Below are 19,387 nucleotides of genomic sequence, written 5' to 3' on the forward strand. Positions count from 1 at the left end.
GAAAAGATAACGAAATGGAAAGATAACAAAAAGAAAAGATAACGAAATGGAAAGATAACAAAATGAAAAGATAACAAAATGAAAAGATAACGTAATGGAAAGATAACAAAAAGAAAAGATAACAAAATGAAAAGATAACGAAAAGAAAAGATAAAAAAATGAAAAGATAACAAAATGAAAAGATAACAAAATGAAAAGATAACAAAATGAAAAGATAACAAAATGAAAAGATAACGAAATGGAAAGATAACAAAATGAAAAGATAACGAAATGGAAAGATAACAAAAAGAAAAGATAACAAAATGAAAAGATAACGAAATGGAAAGATAACAAAATGAAAAGATAACGAAATGGAAAGATAACAAAATGAAAAGATAACGAAATAGAAAGATTACAAAATGAAAAGATAACAAAAAAGGAAAAGAATAAATAAAAGAAAAAGAATTTAAACAAAACATGTAGAAAAGAAAAGAAGAAGAAAAAAGAAACAAAAAAGGGAAAAAAGAGTCACAAAAATAGATTTAGAAAAAAAAGAATAAAAAAAGAAATATAAGCATGGATAAAAGAAACGAAGTAAAAAGAATAAAAGTGTAAATGTATAGTATTATAAATGTAATTAGAAAAAATTGTAGTCGGACTGTGGTATATCTTTTATATTTCTTGTTATTTTAGTTTACATATGTATTTTTAGGTATTTATGTAATAATTATGTTGAATGTTATAATACAAAAAAGAGCGCAAAAAAGTATTACCCAAATCACATCTACACCCCAAATGTGAATGTATGAATGTTGCTATGGCAACATCGTTGTTCAAAATATTTTGTATTTAATCACGTTTTGACTGGTTTTGCTTCTAGTGACGTCATTGATGACATCACACACCACGTGACAATCTTGCAGCACCCCCTGTCTGTTAAATATTGGGGTTTTATGGGTTACCAATATTTGATACCATACTTTTTCTTGTATACCACTCTAATGACAGTGCAATGTGCTATCAAGCACAGAACTGTCCGAAACTGAAGGACATGTAAATGCCTGTGAGAAACTTTGCGTGGGCAGATCTTCAAAGAATTATCAGATCTCCAAACCGCGTTTTTGGGCCATGCCGATAGCCTGCGTAGCGGCTCAAGGTAGAGGGAATGGGGTGGAGGGAGCGAGAAAAGAAAAAGAGAGCGCGCGGCCGCAGTCGCTACGCAGGCTACATGTCAGTCCAATGAGAAAAAAATCTTATATTGCCACGTCAGTGCTGAATAACGTATGGGCATGCGCGTGATCTGGCGAAAACAAAAAAAAATCTCAGTGTTGACTCGTTCGAGTAAAGGTACGAAAGGCTGACTTCAGTCGTTGTTTTGACTAACTGTACAGCATTAAAACCATACTGTACAAGAGATGACAGATTTGTTTGATAATGAGGGAGTCATAAAGAAAATTATAGCCTTAGGTTTGGTCTAGTTTTCTTAGCATTCACCAAAATGTAACAGTTCGCCGATAAAACGCCGCCATTTCAAAACAAAAAGGCTGGTTTAACCGCGCGGTACTGGAACTAGTCTTGCGTTTTTCAGCACTGGCTATTGCCACCATTTACGCTACCATGGACACTGGTAGGATGACTCCGGCTGCTTTCGTCTCTGAATCCCCTCAGAATCTTACGGACGAGTGAGTGATAAGGGTCAGATACATTATGCTCGTAAACTTACCATGATATTTAATTTGAGCGTCACCCCCAAAATATATATTATGCTCAAAATTATGCTCTTGTCGCACCATTATGCTCGAGTGATGCTGTGAAAATAATTCTCCTTCCAATCCTCCCCCCTTTAAAGAACAGCCCAGAAGAGCTGGTAAAATGATGTAACCAGGCCTCTATATAAAAAAAGCCTCCTGATTAGCAACCAAGCCTCCTGTGAATCTTTCAGGGATTCGTAAGGCCTAACAGGATTGGCTTGATTACCTCATTGTTCTATTGTATTATTCTTGTTCTTCGTCTGTGGTGCACCAATCTTGGTGAAATCTGATAGCTTCTACATGACGCAAATTATATGCCGGATTTGATATTTTTCTCTTACATTTTACATTTACATTTTTTTTTACAAAAGAGAGAAAAGACTTAACAATCTTTTCAGATATTTTTTTTTTGTTAGAGAAATATTCAGTAGTTCATTTTTTTACTTTTGGTAGTATTTAATGTAGGGATTCAGTTAATGTAAAAATCGTATTTTCGGTATTTCTGTCCACACGAAACTGTTCCGTAACCTTAAGTAATCTCAGCATCGTGGATGTTTTCGTACTTTGTTCAGTATCCTGTATATTTCTTATGCACACAAGAAGATAACTAGAAAAATACATTTGCATTCACGATTATCATATAAAATTGCTTATATTACCATGCATTACTTATTTAAATAAACATAAACAGCAAGACCCTGATAGCACTAGTTAAAGTGTAGTAAGTTTATTTCAACGTTTTGCTGGATTTGTAACATGAAAAATAGATCACACATTCAAATCGATAAGCCCCATCCAAACAGCATCAGCATTGATAAAAATTATAAGCATGTCTGGGACAGGTAATGTATTTCTGTTCACACACTAAGGAATCTTATAAAGTTAATATAAATTCCAAAAACACTATGTGATGCTGTTACACAGTTTCCAAAAAACAAAAGTTACCTTAAACTACTTTCACCTCTAGGTTAACTATATGTATATATCATTTTCTCCAAAAAATTAAATATTTGGTTACTTTAAGTATTTACTATTATTTGGCATTTCATGCTTTTAGCACTTTTTATCTTACAAGTCTATATTATTTTATCTTATTTGTTAGAAGTTAAAGATTTTTTTTACTGCACATAATAAATATGTATCTATCAAAATATCAAATGTAAAATAAACGAAAAATTTAGGGATGTAAACGACCGTAAATAAATAGAACTTTCTATCCGTTGTTCTGTCCTTAGATGATGTGACAAAGAGGATATTTTACTATGTCACTTGCCAATCTCTGTTTCTCAGAAGCGCTCAATATCTGGAGTGCTCGGACGGCGCATTCTAAAAAAACACACAAAAAAAATCAATAATTAGATAAATATTTACTTTAGTTTTGGAAACCGTCATTTTTCATCCTTGCTCGGCCAATTTAACCGTTTAATTGATTGAATGTAAGGCAAGAATTCATAGTAAACTTGCAGGAATTCGTGTTTATCGCACCTTTTAATCAAAGTTTGATGGCCGCCATCATTAAACACAAGCTTAGACCCCAGCACCGGCTCAAACCATCTTAACTTGATGTAGCAACCAATGGGCTTCCTGTGGTAATGTAGTCCGCACAGGCAAACCATTTTCGTTGGCTTCCTGTGGTAATGTATCAACAGAGGCAATCCAACTTACCTTAGCCTACGTGTAGCCATTTGAATGGTGTGCACAAATTCAAACTTATTACAATGGCGTCACGGAACATAGCCAGCTTGCAGGTGTTTACCCGGTGCTTTTTTTGCTCTGCGTTAAGTCGTGGTCGCCATCTTATTTTTGGCTGCGCTAGCTTGGCGCAAGTGACAAAACGCTCGTTCCAGCTTTCGCGCTTCCAGAACAAAACAAGATGGCGGCCACGACTCGGCGCATAGCGAAAACACCGAGAAAACATAGCAAAAAAAAAAAAAAAAAAAAAAAAAAACAACAACAACAACAACAACAAGATGGCGAGAAAACATAGCAAAAAAAAAAGAAAAAAAAAACGGGTAAACGCCAGCAAGCAGACTACACGGAACACGATTATCGCCACCGTTGCGTAGACGTTACCAGAGGATATTTTCGCGAGTCAGCGGCTACGCGTAGGCTAAACTTAACTTGGCGCAGCGACCAATGGGCTTTCTGTGGCAATGTATCAACCATCTTACCTGGGTGCAGCTTTGACAATATTGTCGACTCGTACGATCATCTCAGCGGCCTCAGCGGCAGAGAGCAGCACCTGGCGCTTGACCTGGTACGACTCAGTGATGCCGAGATCACGCATGTCACCGACAGTGCCATTAACCATGTCTAGGACATGAAAACACTTGAGGTCAGCGGTCAGCGGTTCTTCCCTTGTGTGTGTATTGTGCTCTCTATTCACTCAGTCTGTTTGTGTTCTTCTCTGTGTGTATTGTGTTCCATGTGTACCCTACTCACACAGTCCATATGTGTTCCTCCCTTGTGTGTGTACTGTGCTCTCTATTCACTCAGTACGCATGTGTTCTTCCCTTGTGTATCTATTGTGTTCTATGTGTTCCCTACTCACTCAGTCTGTATGTGTTCTTTCCTTGGGTGTGTATTGTGTTCCTTGTGTTCCCTACTCACTCACTCAGTCTGTATGTATGTGTTATCTCTTGTATGCGTTGCGTTACTTGTGTTCCCTACTCAATCAGTCCGTATGCATTCTTTTCTTGTGTGTATTGTGTTTCTTGTGTTCCCTACTCACTCACTCAGTCTGTATGTGTGTTATTCTCTTGTATGTGTTGCGTTACTTGTGTTCCCTATTCACTCATACCGTTTGTGTTCTTCTCTGTGTGTATTGTGTTCCTTGTGTTCCCTACTCACTCAGTCCGTATGTGTTCTTCCCTTGTGTATGTATTGTGTTCCATGTGTTCCCTACTCACTCAGTCCATATGTGTTTTTCCCTTGTGTATGTGCTGCACGGAGTTTGGCGACCAAGTCAGCGCTGTCATAACCAGCATTATCAGCGATGATGGTTGGCAGCTGTAGACACCAATAAAGACAGGATCAAAAAATGAAAACAGTCTAGAGACTCAATTTCTTTCTAACATTTTCATCAATTATGCATATTGGTAAAGAGAAATTATCTACTTAAACTAAAATAAACTAAATCATATCAGATTTCAATCAAATTTCAATTAATTTGAATCGAATTAATCTGATAAGAGATAAATTAAACAAAATTACATTAAATTTTAATCAGAATTCAAAAGAGAGATGCTTTTTGCAGCTGGAATACAGTATTACGAAAGCGCAGATACAACTTGGTCGAGTCTAATGCATTGAAGGCTGCTTAGGCAGCCGCCAAACAACTCATGTCTAACCATGGAAAACAGTTAAGATCGAAGTTGTTTGCCTTTGTGGAGGATGGAAAAGGGAGAACCCGGATGAAAACACGCAGAGCAAACAAAAATCACGAGCACACAGGGGGGTGCGCACCACCTTCCCCAATCTTCAAGTCATATGCTTTTTTGCATAGGCTATGACTGCGAAGCCCCTCCCCCTCCTGCCCCCCCTCCCTCCCCTCAGCCAATCCTGGGTACGCGCCTGCAAGCTTGCCCTCTGATTTATGTTATTACTGTTATTACCTGTCTGAGAGCATTAGCGAATGCGTCCATAGCCGCGGACTCCTTCCCTGGCGTCTTGGCGGCAAGCTGGGAGACGGCGTGTGCCATCAGCATTTCAGATGCGCCTAGAAATACAAGGACAGTGATTAATGTTAAGTCTAAGGCGTTCCTGGGAATTCTGATTATGTTTCCTGTGTTCATGCGGATTCAAGGGGTTATGACGTCGTAGAAACCCTCCCCAGTCTCTCTCGCCTTACGTTAAACCACAGAAATCCCGAACAAACAGCCAGCGACCAGACGGATGGGTGAGGTATCCTTAAACCACTTCTCTTAGCAGTAGCAAATAACAGCAATAACCACAACCGACGTACCTCCACCATTGACCGTCCTTGTCTCCTTGACTGTCTGGGTGAGCACGCACAGCGCGTCATGGAGCGACCTCTCCGCCTCGTCCAGGATCTGCTGAGTTGCGCCGCGGATGACGACCGTACACGCTTCATTCAGAGCACACCCAGAGAAATGGATAAGCTGAAAAAAAATGTTGTTGGTGGTAATAGGGTATTCAGGCCATGAAAGGGCTTAGGGTACATAGCGACAATAAACATTCGTAGTTGCTTTAGTTTTTATAGGTCTCTCTCGTGGGCCAACACTGTTGATCTGCTTTAAGTTTAACTGAGAGTGGATCAACATTGTTGGTCTACGAAACAGACCTGGTGTGTACTACAGCGACGAATACACATTGTCTTATTCAAGCATAATTGTATGAAACCATCAAGTTGAGCACTGTTTTGGCTCCCGCTGAAAAACTTATTTTTTAATACACGTGCCCTACGTCATCTTTCCCAACCATGACCTCTTTTTCTTGCATGAACCCTACCTTATCTTCCCCAATGATGACTTCTTCTTCTTGCACGACCCTTACCTTATCTTCCCCAATGATGACTTCTTCTTCTTGCACGACCCTTACCTTATCTTCCCCAATGATGACTTCTTCTTCTTGCACGACCCTTACCTTATCTTCCCCAGTGATGACTTCTTCTTCTTGCAAGACCTTTATCTTATCTTCCCCAATGATGACTTCTTCTTCTTGCACGACCCTTACCTTATCTTCCCCAATGATGACTTCTTCTTCTTGCACGACCCTTACCTTATCTTCCCCAATGATGACTTCTTCTTCTTGCACGACCCTTACCTCTACAATCCTCTTACATATCCATACCTTATCTTCCCCAATCATGACTTCTTCAATCTTCTTACACGTCCCAAGCTTGACGAGATCAGGGCGGCTAAAAGTGGAGACTATTTCACCCCCCGTGACAAGGGCAAGTCTCTCTACGCCCTCAAAGTCAGCATGCTCTATGGCCATCACTCCAGCGTCAGCAAACAACTGCTCAGGGTAGTTATAGATCAGCTGTCTGGGATATACATTAGGGATAAGGGTAGTTAAAGATCAGCTATCTGGGATATACAATAGGGATAAGGGTATTTATAGACCAGTTGCCTGGGATATACAATTGGGAAAAAGGTAATTATAGATTAGCTGACTGGAATGTAAAATGGGGATAAGCTTAAATTAAGACTGCCTGAATTTACAATAGAGATAAGGGTAGTTATAGATTAGCTGGGTAAGGATGTACCTGTTGACAAAGCAGTTGATGCCGTGTTTAATGATCATCTCCACTTTGTCTTTCATCTTTTGCTTTAAAGAAAACGGAAAAGAAAACCTTGATGATATCCCGCAATTAGTATTTGAACTTTACAATACTCATACGCAGAATATCTTTGGCAACAAATATTTTCTTTCAGAATGTTAAGTAATGCCAAGACATTGTCGTATTTCCCAGAAGGATGTTTTACTATATACCTTTTTTCCCTTAATGACATAAATCATGCTAGATCTCTCGTGTTCTTACCTTTTCAGCTTTTTCTAGTTCAGCAATCTTGGCAGTTGAATCAACTCGGACACGGGAGCCAAAAACCTGACAAAATCAAACGTTAAAGCGAATTAAGAGCCATAGCAGGGGTCCTCCCATTATTATATAAAAAGAAAGAAACGACCAGTAGTGTCCCAGGGATGATGGTGTATTTCAGGCCCAGAAGAAAATGGTGTGCAGGCCTGCTACGGTCGCTTTCGCCCTGGCTTCCAAAACATAAAATACTCATGTCACACTATTCATTCAGTCCAATAATTGCCTCTTGTGACCGGACTGTTGCTGGTATAGCGGTAGCATAAGTATATTATCTTTATTTTAAAAGCATCCGCCTACCCTGCCCTGCCCTCTTTTAACCCAACTATTTATCTTGAGATAGAACGACGGAAGCAGCCGCTCCTGTATAACCGCTTGACCCCTGCGAACAAGTGCCCTCCCTGGGACATGACAAATTCAAGAAACGCCGCGGCGATTATTCGAGCAATTAGGACAAGAGTATTACCTTGACTTTATCAGCATCCATGGGTGTGTTTGCAATCAGTATTTTTGCATTCTCGATCTTCTTGGGCTGGTTGACACCGATCTTCTTGTCCAATAAAAATCCTTTGACACAAGAAGAAATGATTTCATATTTCTGCATATTCACTTTTCACTCTTTCTCCCTCCCCATCCTGAAACACTCTTAAATTCTCCCTTTCAATCCTGATTCACTCTTAAATTCTCTCTCCCCATCATTTCTCCTTTTCTTCGTCTGATCTCTCGTCCCGTTCGTTTGAAAATTTCTTTATCCATGGCCGTAACAGGGGGTGGGGCACTGGAAATGACCAGTACGGGCGTGGCTGTGCCCCCAATATCTTCTTAATATTTCTGTATTGTGCCCCCCTCCCCCAATCTTACGTGGCCTACTACGGCTGTGTAATCATATCATGACATCTGAACCTTTATTAAGATTCTTCATACTAGGATATTTTTCTAGTATGAAACAGCGCGAGCCACCCAATGTATAGTCTGCTTAGCAGCCGATCTTAGTGTCAAAAGCTTGTGTGGAAGACGTTCATGACACTAAGAGCAGCTTCTAGGCATACTTCCAGGGCACCGGTCACCTTCATCAAGAAAGGAGTCGACCATCCCTCCACCCAACTTCTTGATAATCTGAATGGCGTTCAGGTCACCACTTCCCTTGAGGCGGAGTACTGCGTCCACGGCCAGCTTGGCAAAGTGATCTCTGTGCTGCACTAGGATCTTGGAGCTGAGCGTTGTGCGAGCAATGTTCATCAGGTCGTCACGGAACTTCTCTGGGTCGCTACTGTGGTCCACGGCGGCAGCTTCCAAGGCTTTCTCTGCAGCTTTTACTGATTTTCTCCACCCAGCAACAATGGTCTGTGGGTGTATCTTACAGGAAACAAGTTTTTCTGCTTCCTGGTTTGAAAGTATTGGGATTAGAAATTTATTGGTGCTAAATAAGTAAGGGCACATGGCAAGTTTTTTGGGAGGATGGGGTTCACAGGTGTAGATATTCTCCCGCAAAATAGATATTTTGTTTAAATGGCGGCCTGTGCACCCCCTAACTTGCTTGTGCTCGTGTACAACTTCTATCAAAGGACTGCACATTTGTTGAGATTGACTAACAGTGGGATTTTATTCGTGAAAGTATTTCGGAATTTCCCGGAGGAATCTCGCCATCGGGGCTTCATAGGTCAAGTGGATAGGGAAGCCTGTATTTTAACATACCTTAAGCAACTCCGAGGCAAGAACGGTGACACTTGTGGTCCCATCGCCCACTTCATCGTCTTGCACCTTGGACAGCTCTGCGACGAAGAAAAGCAATACATCAAAGACAACAAAATAGGACATTATCGGAACATTTTCGTTCGCTTCACACATTTCTTTACTTCCTCTCCACATTCACTCGCACAAGGCCCGTAGCCAGGGGGGTGGGTGGGGGTAGGGGGATAGGCTTTCGGAAGACCCCCTTCCCTTCAACTTAACCAGAAGGTCCGCACTAATAAAGAAAAATTAAGTATCACGTCGAGCTAGGACGAGCTACTTAAGAGAAAATGGTGCAACAAATGGGTAAACAACCCCCCCTTCCCCCCCACCGCTCAAAATCCTAGCTACGGGCCTGCATAATTGGGGCATGATAATCATTAACTCCTATTATTGAAATGATAATGATAGCACCATCATTCCACCCACACACCTCTCTCGCTCGCCTAACTGACTCGCCTCATACAATCACGTGACTCACCTCACGTACTATACTCGCTCGCCTTAGCTTCCAACACGTGCATGATTTTTTTTATCGTTGCATGAATTTTTTGATGTCTGGTTTGGGCTGCATGCATTTCTTTTTCGCGCTTTTCAGCGCGTATGTTTTTTTTAGTTCCTTACTCACCCCCGCACCCCCCCCAACCCAATCCCCACCCCTTCACTTCTCTAATGGTCCGTCCCTTATCTCACTCAGGCGCGTCACCCACTTGTTTTACTAGTTCGGTCGCCCGCCCGTCTGGCTTACCTACTAGGATCTTGGCGGCAGGGTTATCAATTCCAATTGCCTTCAGAATGGTGGCGCCGTCATTTGTAACCTGGATGTCGCCATTTTGACCAAACGATTGCAATATTTTATCCTAATAAGAAGTTACATAAAAATAAAGCTATAAGGGTCGCTGGTGTATGCGCATGAAATTTATGGTAATTTATGCATCCTTAGTACTCTGGGATGTCAGATAATAAACGTTTCGTGGAGATACTGCAAGGCATAAAAAGAATACCATTTTTTGTTCTTTTAGGGAAGGTCAGAATTTTATCAGAAAACTCAACGCCTTGCCTTCAAACCTACCCCCTCCCTCCCCCCCCCCCCCCCCCGGAAAAGCGGAAAAGTCCACTATTTCGGATTGGGTATCGGACTGTAAAATAATTCGAAGCTGGATAATTCCCCTCATACCCTTCTACTTCTACTACTTGTTTAAAATTTCGATTTGAAATCCCAGCTTTTTCTCGTCTTTTTCTCTGATATATGTAAATGATAATTTTTCTTACCATTCCTTTAGGACCAAGGGTACTTTTGACGAGGTCTCCTATAGCGATGGCACCTACAAATGAAGACTACAAAGGCCACGGCTTTAATTGTCTGTGGTACAGGAGGGACACAGAATTTTAATAAAAGTGAAGCGGGTAGGCGGTCATAATTCTATCAAAGGTGGGGTTAGAGTTGGGCCGTGGGATATTGTTTTTTGCATATCAAGAAAATTTAGCCAGAAATTGTCGTTTTTGCCAAACTCGGTCACTTCCATATAAGGACGAATGATATATTCCTTATTTGGGAAAAACTGCCTGATTCTTGTAATTTTTAAGGTTGCAGCACCGCAGGTGCTTCGTAAACTTTATGACTTGTAATCAGAAAGGAAAAATAGTGACTGTGACCATCTTTAGTCAATGGAAAAAGTATCGGATAAGAAACTAAGATTCCTCGGTACCAGACCCCCAAAACGACAAGGTTTTCTTCATATGGGGTAGGCGTACTTAATTTTATTAAAGGTGGGGTTAGAGTTGTACAGTGGGAGTGCATTTTGGGGTATGGGATACTGTTTTTAGGGCACTGGACTCTGACACTGAAAAACGAGGGTTTCTGGAGGAAAATGGCTAATATGAATAAAAACAAAAGATTCTACTGAAGTTTTACGTGAAATTTTTTCCAAAAAAAAAGGCCTGCACACCATCATCCCTGGGACACTACTGGTCGTTTCTTTCTTTTTATATAATAATGGGAGGACCCCTGCTATGGCTCTTAATTCGCTTTAACGTTTGATTTTGTCAGGTTTTTGGCTCCCGTGTCCGAGTTGATTCAACTGCCAAGATTGCTGGGGTTGAAAGCCGCAAAAAAATGGAAGCGGACTCCCAAATAAAGCATCCAATCTTCTAATAATGCGAAAGCCGGGAGAAAAAAAAATGACAAAAAATACAGTTGAAGTGTTTTTGGGAGGCTAGGCGTGGGATAATGGGGCAAGGGTGGGGCCATGGTGTAAGTATTTTTTGGGTGGACATACGGATTTAATAAATAAAGCAAATAAAGCACAAGTAAAAAAAAAGCGTTCCATTGTGAGGGATGATGTTTTTTTTGATGGATGGCGGAGTAAGGGGTTTTCCCCTGGCCCCCTTAAAGTCGGGTCGCTTATACACAGCGGACAAAAGCACCAAACTTGGTATAATATAGCCTACAGGATGGTAATCAATATTGAGACCGGTGCCCTCGGGTACCATTTGCGGATCCATAAATAAAGAGCAATTTTTTTTTTTAGAAATCTGGTGTTGCGGGTACCCTGTGGTAAGATTTCCATACCTTTTCAAGACACAAAAAAGATCAAAATTCACATATTTGAAAACGATTTCTATCATTTTCTATTCATTACTTCGAATTCCGAGCCAAGAAACATATAAATAGCTATAAAAAGCTACATTTGAAGAAGAAGGAAAACCTAATAGAACCCAGGCCCCACGCGGCTTTATTTACATCCCTTTTGCTAACATACAAATCTTACTGATTTTTATTCATTTAATAAGCACAAATGTGGTGCACATGAATTTTCCCAGATTTTTTTTAGAAATCTGGTGTTGCGGGTACCCTGTGGTAAGATTTCCATACCTTTTCAAGACACAAAAAAGATCAAAATGCACATATTTGAAAACGATTTCTATCATTTTCTATTTATTCTTTCGAATTCCGAGCCAAGAAACATATAAATAGCTATAAAAAGCTACATTTGAAGAAGAAGGAAAACCTAATAGAACCCAGGCACAAGGCGGCTTTATTTACATCCCTTTTGCTAACATGCAAATATTACTGATTTTTATTCATTTAATAAGCACAAATGTGGTGCACATGAATTTTTCCAGAAATTTTCTTTCAATGAGTTCTCTAAGTATTATATTAAGGGCTATAGAGCTTTAATTTAACCAGCGCGGCTGTAATTAATAGGCCCGTCAGCAAGAAAAAATATGCTACCGATGAGGGAGATTTTTCATAGCCTATTGTGCGTTGAGAAAATTTTCGCAAGTTTTACACCTTTTTCTTGCTCATCACCTTTCTTTACTAATGTTCTTCTCAAATTGTTTCTTTCTAAAGTTTTCTCTGAATTTATATTTTTTTTGTTACATTAATTATTTGTATTTGGTTGCTACAGCTTTAGTACGTTTTGAATTCTTTCACATCCGATGATTGATTTTATTAAGTACTTTACACCAAAAATATTGTTGCACAATTCGTGCAATTGAAGTTTGAGTCATTTACCGCCTTAAACCGCAGTAAAAATTTAAATTTTGTCAACAATGCTCACCAGATTGCCTTTCAGGATGTTAGGTTTCATTGCAAATTGACTATTCAAAACGTAATATTTTATGAATATTATTTGAATTTCAAATAATTCCCTCTCCCAAAGCTCTTGTGTTGGATTCTTTGTCAAAGAATGACTTTTTAGGTGTTTTAAGAAGGCAATATACAATCCTTTGACATTGACTTGATTTGTTTGTATTCTTTTGAAAGTTTTTTTTCCTATAATTTTAAGCTTTCAGATTTTTAAAAACATATTTTCAAAACATATTTTTAACCATATTCTCTTCCAAACGTTTACATTGAAAAGTGATTTATTATCATAGTTACAAAAGAGATCCATTAATACATCCATTTCAATGTGTTAATCAATATTACTTGGAGAATCCATGGTACAAATCTATAAATGATTTATGATTGAAAGCATGATATGGGCTTTAATGTTTTTTAAAAAGAAAAAAAAATGATGAATACAAAATTTCACAAGTACTAAACACCATTATCATTTTTCCTTTAGAATCAGCAAGCCGTTTCTAATGTGATCACAAGAGGCTTGGTAACAGAGACTCCCCGTATCCGGGATATTCTGAAGCACCACTCTAAATAGTACAAAAATGTGTCTCTTCAAAACTTTGAGGGTGATGCCTGGCAGAGAAGGCTAAAGGGTGCGATGTTTGACCAATCGAATTAGCAAACGAGATTTCACTAGAATTTATCTTATTATAGCTCTCAGGCATGACGGCCGCAGTCTTTCTGTGTTTTTTTTGGACTGTGTGTTTGACACTCAAAATTCCACGTGATTTCTTAGTCCATGTCGCATATTATTTTTGGTCCAGTTTTCAGGAATTTAAGGGGAGGACGGGTGTCTGTTGACGATGACAGCCGTCAAAGTTGTTGTGTCGTTGTTGTGCCGATTGCCATGCCGTCTGTGGCAATACGTTAGAATCTAACACATCTTTCTACATAACATATATCGTACTGTAAAATTCAAAGCGAGTATTTCTTCGCTTACTTTATACAAGCCAGTATGGTACTTGTAACGTTTTAAAATCACAAAAGAAAATTAAAAATTAAAACAAATATCAAATATGTATTAAGATAATAAATGTTCATTTTATGAACTCGTACTTGATGGTGTGTTCTTGGATGAGGGTTTGGAGAGACTGGGATTGAGCGGGAGGTCATGGATGCAGGCCCTTACCCAGGATTTTTCTTGGGGGGGGGGGGGGGGGGGGAGGTTCGCGAAATCCGCAAAAGTGGACCTTATTTTTTCGGGGTGGGGTGGGGTGGGGCGGGGGGTGCAGGGAGTTCGCACCCCTCCTGGGTACGGGCCTGGGATGAGGGTTTTGGTGGGATTGTAAGAAGGGACTGCGTAACTGAACCTAGATCCCAGTTTTATCTAAAAGACACTAAACGATTACCTTGGGGCGGGGCCGGGGCGGGTAGCACGAGCACTTTATCTCCCCCCACCCACCCACCCTCCTCTCTACCATCGGCACCCCTCTGCTTTTCGGCCGCCAAAACGGAAAATCAACACCAACAATAGCTCAAGTATGCGATGCATGAAAACGAGTCAGCCACATTCGCATTCCGTTGGTATACTGATCAAATATACCCTGACACTCCTTTTACAGCTCGTAGTGATTCAATCACGCTGGTAAGGGCTAGGGTTTCAGAACTTTCAGGTCAGTCGGGGGGGGGGGGGGGTTCTTCAGGGTAAAAGTGATAGGGATGCTCGTCGGGAAATTCGAAAAATACCCCTATAAAATACCATGACAATAAATAATAAATTATACCATGACAACTCGGATCATTTGTTTATCTTTTCGTTACGGCCCTATGTTATTTTAAAATCAAAGTATCACAATTGTTTCCGAAGCGAGAGCCTCGTTCTACTCCATGCTAGTTATGGGCCAAAGCGGGGGAGCCGTCGGACGCCCTTGACTTCCAACCACTCGGTCGTATGAAGCCGAAAACCCTAGCTAATAGAGTTCCATGATTTATATTTTCATTTTGTAAAAAAAAAAAAAAAAGATATCGAACTAATATAGATCGGCAGTGGTGGCTGGCGTCTACAGATATGGCGCTCAAAACCTTCTGATCGTTAGAATAATAGAATAATTCTGGCTTACGTCAGGTAAACGTGTCTTAACGTGTCCTCTTTTAAGGTTGACGCTAGTATCGTCAGCACTAGAGTTTTTGAACACTTGTTTATAGCACCGTCATTTCTTCGGCACCTCGAAGAAAACGTCTCTGAGAAAGGATAAATCCCCGCGGACCCTGGGCACATGCCAGCGTACGCGCATCATTCTGAAAAGTCTCTTTCAGTTTGTTTCAGAATAACTTTCTCCCCTTTATTACAATAACGGTCCGCCGGTCACTGATCCGCACCTTAGGAAAAGCCTCTAAAACTCTGTCTTTTAGTAGGAAACAGTTAAAGGATTTCTCATTCCCAAAATCTCCCAAGCGTGTCTCATGTACATTGTGGAGCTCGGACATCAGAAAAAGGAACGTACCATTTTTAAGAGCCTGCACTTATATATTCTGTTAATATATTCTATAAGCCCAGGCCCGTAGCCAGGATTTTGAGCGGGGTGGTTCGTATTTCCATTTCAGAGGACCAAATTTCCGGTATACCCCTCTACAGCTCAACTCGCCTTATAACATTGGGCAATCGATCTTGTATTTAAAATGTTATTAATAGGGTGTTATTTAACATATAGTGATAATATTAAAGATGTTTATTATAAAAAGATTTTTATAGTTATTTTAAAGACATATTGATGTGCACGGTATATCTCCAGCCAAACGTTATATATTTTTGTTTGCTCTGAGCGGACCTTCAAGCCGGGTGTGTGTGTGTGTGTGTGTGTGTGGGGGGGGGGGGGGGGGGGGGGGGGGTTCGTCCGAACCCCCCGAACCCCCCCTGGCTACGGGCCTGAAGCTCTATACTTTTTTATCATCCTCTCTCGCTTCCTGGAGACATTTCCTTTTCTTATGCTCCACGGCCCTTTCCATCCCTGAGGAAATTTGTGACAATTCCTGTGCCATTTTGCGCTATTTGCGCGACAAAGAGTTTCTACATATGTTTCTTCTGCAGAACATCCAAACAGGGGCGTACGCAGCCTATAGGCCTGCAGTCACTGGACTGCAAAAAAAATTCAGCGATCTTATTTGCATAATGCGGGGACAAAATCAAATGTTTACTCGTTCATTCTATGTACGTAGTTTTATATATATAATGAGGTTAAAAACTATAATTTTCTTAATCATGGTAGTCTACAGATGATTTCCAAACATATTGTTATGTCGTTCACTGCCACGCGACGAATGAAGTCCTATTTAAGATCGAGGATGACAGAGGATCGTGTAATATTCTCAAAAGTCTGACGCATTGACGCCAATTTCAAACCCAAAAGCGGGAGCTATAAAATCTTCATGGAGATGCGGGATGAGGACCACGCCCTCGTTCAGCTTTTGAATGCTTTGACTGCAACTTGTTACAATCCTGCGTACGCCCCTGAGGGACCACGCCCTCCTTCAGCTTCTGAATGCTTTGACTGCAACTTGTTAAAATCCTGCGTACGCCCCTGCCAAATCCTCTAATATTCTCAAGAAAAGAATCACAACCTAATAACTTTGATTAAGGAGGCATATCTAAAGCATCTTATTGGTCTTTGGTGTCTAGTTGACAGACGCTGACAAAGCCCCCTTATTAAATCCATCTCTACCTCTTTTTATTTAGCCAAAGTCAAAATACCCGATAATTGCATGCGATTAATCGCAGATTAAGAAGAAATAAATTAAAAATCAAGACAAAATTTTATATTTAGTAGGGTATAGACATTGTACGTCCTTGATACATAAAGAACGAGCTTTTTTTTACCTAAAATACGCGATTTTATGAGGTACTTCCAGCATATACAGTGCCAATATAAGCCGCCATCTTGGATAACCGTGAGGGGGATTGGGTCTAGCTTTGAAAACGTTTTCTCTTAAATTAATCATTTTAATGCATGCCGACGACAGTTTTATCTTGAAATATTAACAAATACTGTTATATTTCCCCTACCAAAAAAAAACAATCAGATATATTTTTAAGATCTTTTAAATTTCACCACAGGGAGCCCGTGATGGACGCTTTTTTTCTAATTTTTATTCCGTTATTACACAAAATCATCAAGTGGTATCGGTGGGCACCGGTCTTAATATTAATAAGCATCCTCTTGGCTATCTTTATGCCAAGTTTGGTGCTTTTATCCGCTATGTATAGATTGAAACACTAAGCGACCGGACTATTACTAAAATTTGAGACTTTGAATATTAAACCGTTTAAAAATATTGCTTCTGTAAGTCGACGCGAAAATCTAGAGTTGCGAAGTATTAAAATCGTAACATATCGCTGAACATTTTGTTCTGATATTTTCGAAGTTTTTAGACATACGTGTGACCCATGTAATTACAGACGCCTGTTCCCCGCTTTGTCCGTGAATTTTTCATATCAAAAGCAAAATAGAGCAGGCAACGGATGTATTCTTATTTTTTATCGGTTGCCTTTTTACCGCTCTCATGGCGCTTATAGTTTAAACGCGAGTTCCCGTGACTTAGATCAAGAAACCGTGATTAAGAGTACGTGACAAACCCCATATCTACCCACAAATATCCATCACCACCTGCTTGGTCTATGTAATGGCTTCTTTGTTAGGTCTAGCACCACGGCCGAACAGCAGTATGGGAGTTTAATGTCACGCAAGCTGGCCCCCGTTTATATTATGGCCGTCTTGATTATTTATCTGCCTCTAGACGCCTTTTCTACCGTGACTCAGCAAAGAAAAAAAAAATATTTTTCTCATTGTTTGGCATACAAAATTATTACACAGTTTAAAAGCTGAAGATTGACGATGTAAGCGAATATGAAAGCATAGGGGGGTCGAATGAGCAAATTCGGGTAAATTCACGCAGTTAATGATTTGGGAGGCACGTAAGCGAGACAATGCGAGACCTTCTCGTCGATAAATTATCCAACTCACCAAGCGAGCTGTCTCCGCTCTTTCTTCCTCGGTTCCTGGGTTGAAAATCTGCACTGGATTCAAGGAAACCTACAGCAAACATAGCATTAGAGTGGGCTATAGGCTGTGGGTTAGCATGGTGGAATTTTACTTACCATTTTCTGTCTTTTATGTCTACCTTCGAGTCGGAGTTGGCAGTGTAGCCTCCAGTCTCCTATCCAAAAAATACACCGTCCAGATGCGAGTTTTATTAACGGTTTGGTATGCCTGTGGTGATAAAAATAAAGCTCTGCTTTTTTATCATATGAACTCCAAATATTGAGTGAATTGTACAAAAAATGCATTAACACTATACCGTAATATTGTGTACATTCATAGTATGGGAAGATTAAGGATTTCTTAAAAAGCAGGGGCATCGACTACGCATCGAGGGGGTTTGCTGATTTTAGCCCTCTTCCCTAAATTTTTCTTTTAAATTGCAAGACTCTATCCGTGTCTCTTGTCAAAGCTTTGAAAGTACAAGTCGATTCAAGCATATAACTTTATTTGTTATTTGTTCGCTTCCCAATCGCAGACACAATATGAGATAGGAGGACCGACTAAAGCGGAAAAATCAAACCTAAGACACAACTGTTTCCCCTAAAAACAAATTGAATAACACACGTCAGGTTTGGAAAAATATCGAGTAGCCCAAAATGTAGAATAAGTAAACTGGCTCTCCGGCTGTATCAAATATTCAGTTACCATGGCTTTTCTGTTACAGTCTACTAACCAAACAATCCAAGGTTTAAAATGTAGCGGATAATGCCTTCCCCTCTCCCCATTTCCTCTTATCTTTTGCTTCATTGACTCACATTTGCATATACGTCACACTGCGATACAAAAATATATCAATACGTCATTGGTCACGGAGTATGACCAAAACAAGTGTGAGGAATGAAGCGAGTGATCTAAGGCCTAAACATCGATGAATTCATGACTAAGCTTTCAGGACGTGGTTTAGCTTTTTCGCTTCTAATAACAGTGCTTTTCTCGAGGAACTGCCAAGCAGATGTTAGCTGCAAAGGATTACAAGATTGTAGGAAGGTATCGCTAGAGTATGAAAACTGCTGCGCGGGAGAATGCACAAGACGGGCTTACTGCAACGGGTACTGTGTGTACGACAGTAATTGTGATAAAACTAAGAACGAGCTCTGTTCATCTGATAACCGATGCTACTCTGCGGATAACATAACCCCAAGACCCGCTGGATTCTGTCGAGTCTCATCAGATTGCCCTGCGAAGCAGATATGCGACGGTTCCGCAAACAAGTGTGTTGCTAGAAATCCATGCAGTAATTGTCTCTCGGACGAAGTCTGTATAAATGAAGAATGTCAAAAGGATAAATCAAGTTCAGTCAAGCTCAGTTCGGGGGCTATAGCCGGTGTAATTGTAGGCATATGTGCTGTAGCTATAATTATGGCAATGGCAGTGATTATTTACAAACGAACACATAGATCAAGAAGACCTTCGTCACCCCAGGGTGTCACACAACACGACCGCGCTTTAGAGAATCAGCAAAGCCAAGGAACACAAGGTGAGCACCCAGGGCCAGATCCAACCAGCTACGGCAACCCACCACAGCCAACCGCACCCCCATACCACGTGACAGGCTTCACTGGGCACCAGCCCCCACCATCATACGAGGAGGCTCTGTCCACAAAGAACGGCCTTACTCAGTTTTGATCGTACGGAACGTACGAGGAAAATAAGTAAACTTCGCATAGCAGCCTTAGTAAAGTGTGATTGGCTAGGGAAG

General features: G+C 40.4%; 1 protein-coding gene across 2 annotated transcripts; it reads right to left on the bottom strand.

The window, feature by feature from the left end:
* Window positions 1-2,441: 2,441 nt before the first annotated feature.
* Window positions 2,442-18,450, bottom strand: LOC5506364 (T-complex protein 1 subunit beta). Of its 2 annotated transcripts, none has more exons than XM_048723161.1 (16): window positions 18,362-18,450; window positions 17,745-17,856; window positions 17,611-17,679; window positions 10,294-10,359; window positions 9,770-9,881; window positions 8,986-9,062; window positions 8,358-8,673; window positions 7,757-7,857; window positions 7,237-7,302; window positions 6,961-7,022; window positions 6,543-6,738; window positions 5,695-5,851; window positions 5,345-5,448; window positions 4,640-4,739; window positions 3,902-4,043; window positions 2,442-3,056 (listed from the first exon to the last, which is right to left on the bottom strand). In XM_048723161.1, exons 1-16 carry the CDS (start codon window positions 18,433-18,435, stop codon window positions 3,017-3,019), a joined length of 1,794 nt encoding a protein of 597 aa, XP_048579118.1. In that variant the 5' UTR covers window positions 18,436-18,450; the 3' UTR covers window positions 2,442-3,016. The 2 variants fall into 2 exon arrangements, with proteins under 2 accessions (XP_048579118.1, XP_048579119.1); XM_048723162.1 differs by lacking the exon at window positions 18,362-18,450 and adding an exon at window positions 17,945-17,976.
* Window positions 18,451-19,387: the final 937 nt, after the last annotated feature.

The sequence above is a fragment of the Nematostella vectensis genome, chromosome 15 (genome assembly GCF_932526225.1).
Source record: "Nematostella vectensis chromosome 15, jaNemVect1.1, whole genome shotgun sequence".
Taxonomy (NCBI): domain Eukaryota; kingdom Metazoa; phylum Cnidaria; class Anthozoa; order Actiniaria; family Edwardsiidae; genus Nematostella; species Nematostella vectensis.

What these genes read in the sequence shown, in the direction of transcription:
- LOC5506364 (XM_048723161.1), bottom strand. Translation starts at nt 18,435, where the DNA reads ATGAAGCAAAAGATAAGAGGAAATGGGGAGAGGGGAAGGCATTATCCG. An exon ending in TTTAAACCTTGGATTGTTTG is followed by an intron (nt 17,857 to 18,361) that starts GTTAGTAGACTG and finishes TTATCACCACAG; the next exon opens with GCATACCAAACCGTTAATAA. An exon ending in GAAAAACACATATGGACTGA is followed by an intron (nt 4,044 to 4,639) that starts GTGAGTAGGGAA and finishes TTCATGTCCTAG; the next exon opens with ACATGGTTAATGGCACTGTC.